At 45.4% G+C, this 1,341-nt stretch overlaps 1 protein-coding gene across 2 annotated transcripts in view; it reads left to right on the top strand.

The window, feature by feature from the left end:
- Positions 1-1,103, top strand: part of ctnnb1 (catenin (cadherin-associated protein), beta 1) — a 15,514-nt gene extending 14,411 nt beyond the window's left edge. Inside the window, exons 16-17 of one of the 2 annotated variants that reach the window (XM_034874014.1) lie at positions 4-252; positions 558-1,103. In XM_034874014.1, the coding sequence (XP_034729905.1) occupies positions 4-218 (215 nt within the window). In that variant the 3' untranslated portion in view covers positions 219-252; positions 558-1,103. The remainder of the gene's footprint in view (positions 1-3; positions 253-557) is intronic. The other variant, XM_034874015.1, reaches the window with a different exon arrangement.
- Positions 1,104-1,341: the final 238 nt, after the last annotated feature.

Here is a 1,341-nt window from a genome sequence, read left to right as displayed (position 1 = left end):
CAGACCCAAGCTACCGTTCCTTCCATTCGGGGGGTTACGGAGGGGACTCAATGGGTATGGAGCCCATGATGGACCATGATTTGGGTGGGGTCCACCACCCTGTCCAGGACTACCCCCCAGTAGAGGGGCTGCCTGACCTGGGGCACGCCCAGGAACTGATAGAGGGCCTGCCCCCTGGCGACTCCAACCAACTGGCCTGGTTTGATACCGACCTGTAAATACCAAGACCAACATTACACTACTTTCTACTAGGTAAGAATACTTGTTCACAGTAACCTTGTGTTGGCCAAAATAAGTGAGGCACTTCTGGGACAAGATGTAAAAGAAGCACAGTAGGGAGGTTGGTTGTCTGGGTAAAATGGCTGGGGGGGGGGGGGTGGATAACTCACTGAGGCTGCTGCATGTTTAGACGGTTTCCTAACTGCAAAGCTGTGTGATGTGGTGTGTGTGATGTTACTTGGTGTTTGATCTGCGTGTGTGGTCTTTACCAACGGTGCCTCCTGGTTTTCCCCTCATTCCGACTTTCTTTTTTTCCACCCTCTCTCCTCCCTCTGCAGCTGTATCATATGATCTGGATGAACCTGCATCGTGATTCGCCCATATGGAGGAGGCGGGGTTTCAGAAAGTGCCTGAAGAAGACTCAACAACAGCAAGCAGAGTTTCCTGTATGGAAACTCCATTGGGACAAACTAGATTTCAGTGCGGTTCTGGTCTCAGCCTGACGGGAGGGCTGACTTCAAATCCTGACGTGACACGGATTTTGATCTCAACGGTTGATTTTTGAAAAACCCTTTTTATGTACTTTGTTTTTCATGTTTACTTATTTGGTTGTTTTTACTTTTTTATTATTTTTTCCCCCCTCAAGTCTGTAATGGTACAAACTGATTCTAGCTTGCTTTCCCCCCCATTCTGAATTATATTCATCTCTTGTTTTTGCAGTCCCTTGTATTTTAAATCTCTAGTGTTGAATTTTTTTAGTAGTAATGCTCCATTCACGTAAAAAATCAGATCACATTTTAAATGGTGTCCAAACACTAAATTTAATCAGTTGAATTGTATTCTGATGATAAAGTGTAACATTGTGTAGCTTTTGTATAAAAAAACATGAATTGGAAATCATGGTCCAAATATCAAGCTATTTTCTTGCTTTAAGGTGGACACTGATGTGTCTCTGCTGTTCCAAAGGGGGTGTAGCTGACCTAGCTGGGTGGGTGTGGCTGTGTAAAAACAGGGCTGGAGGAGGGCTTTAATTGGCCTGTTACTAATGGGTGGGGTGGTGGGAGGAGCTGGTTGCTGTAGCCTGCTGTGTTCTGAAATAATAAAACGGACTGTCATTTCACC

This window comes from Etheostoma cragini, chromosome 6 (assembly GCF_013103735.1).
Source record: "Etheostoma cragini isolate CJK2018 chromosome 6, CSU_Ecrag_1.0, whole genome shotgun sequence".
In the NCBI taxonomy this organism is placed as follows: Eukaryota; Metazoa; Chordata; class Actinopteri; order Perciformes; family Percidae; genus Etheostoma; species Etheostoma cragini.
This window is presented reverse-complemented; position numbering and strand designations above follow the sequence as displayed.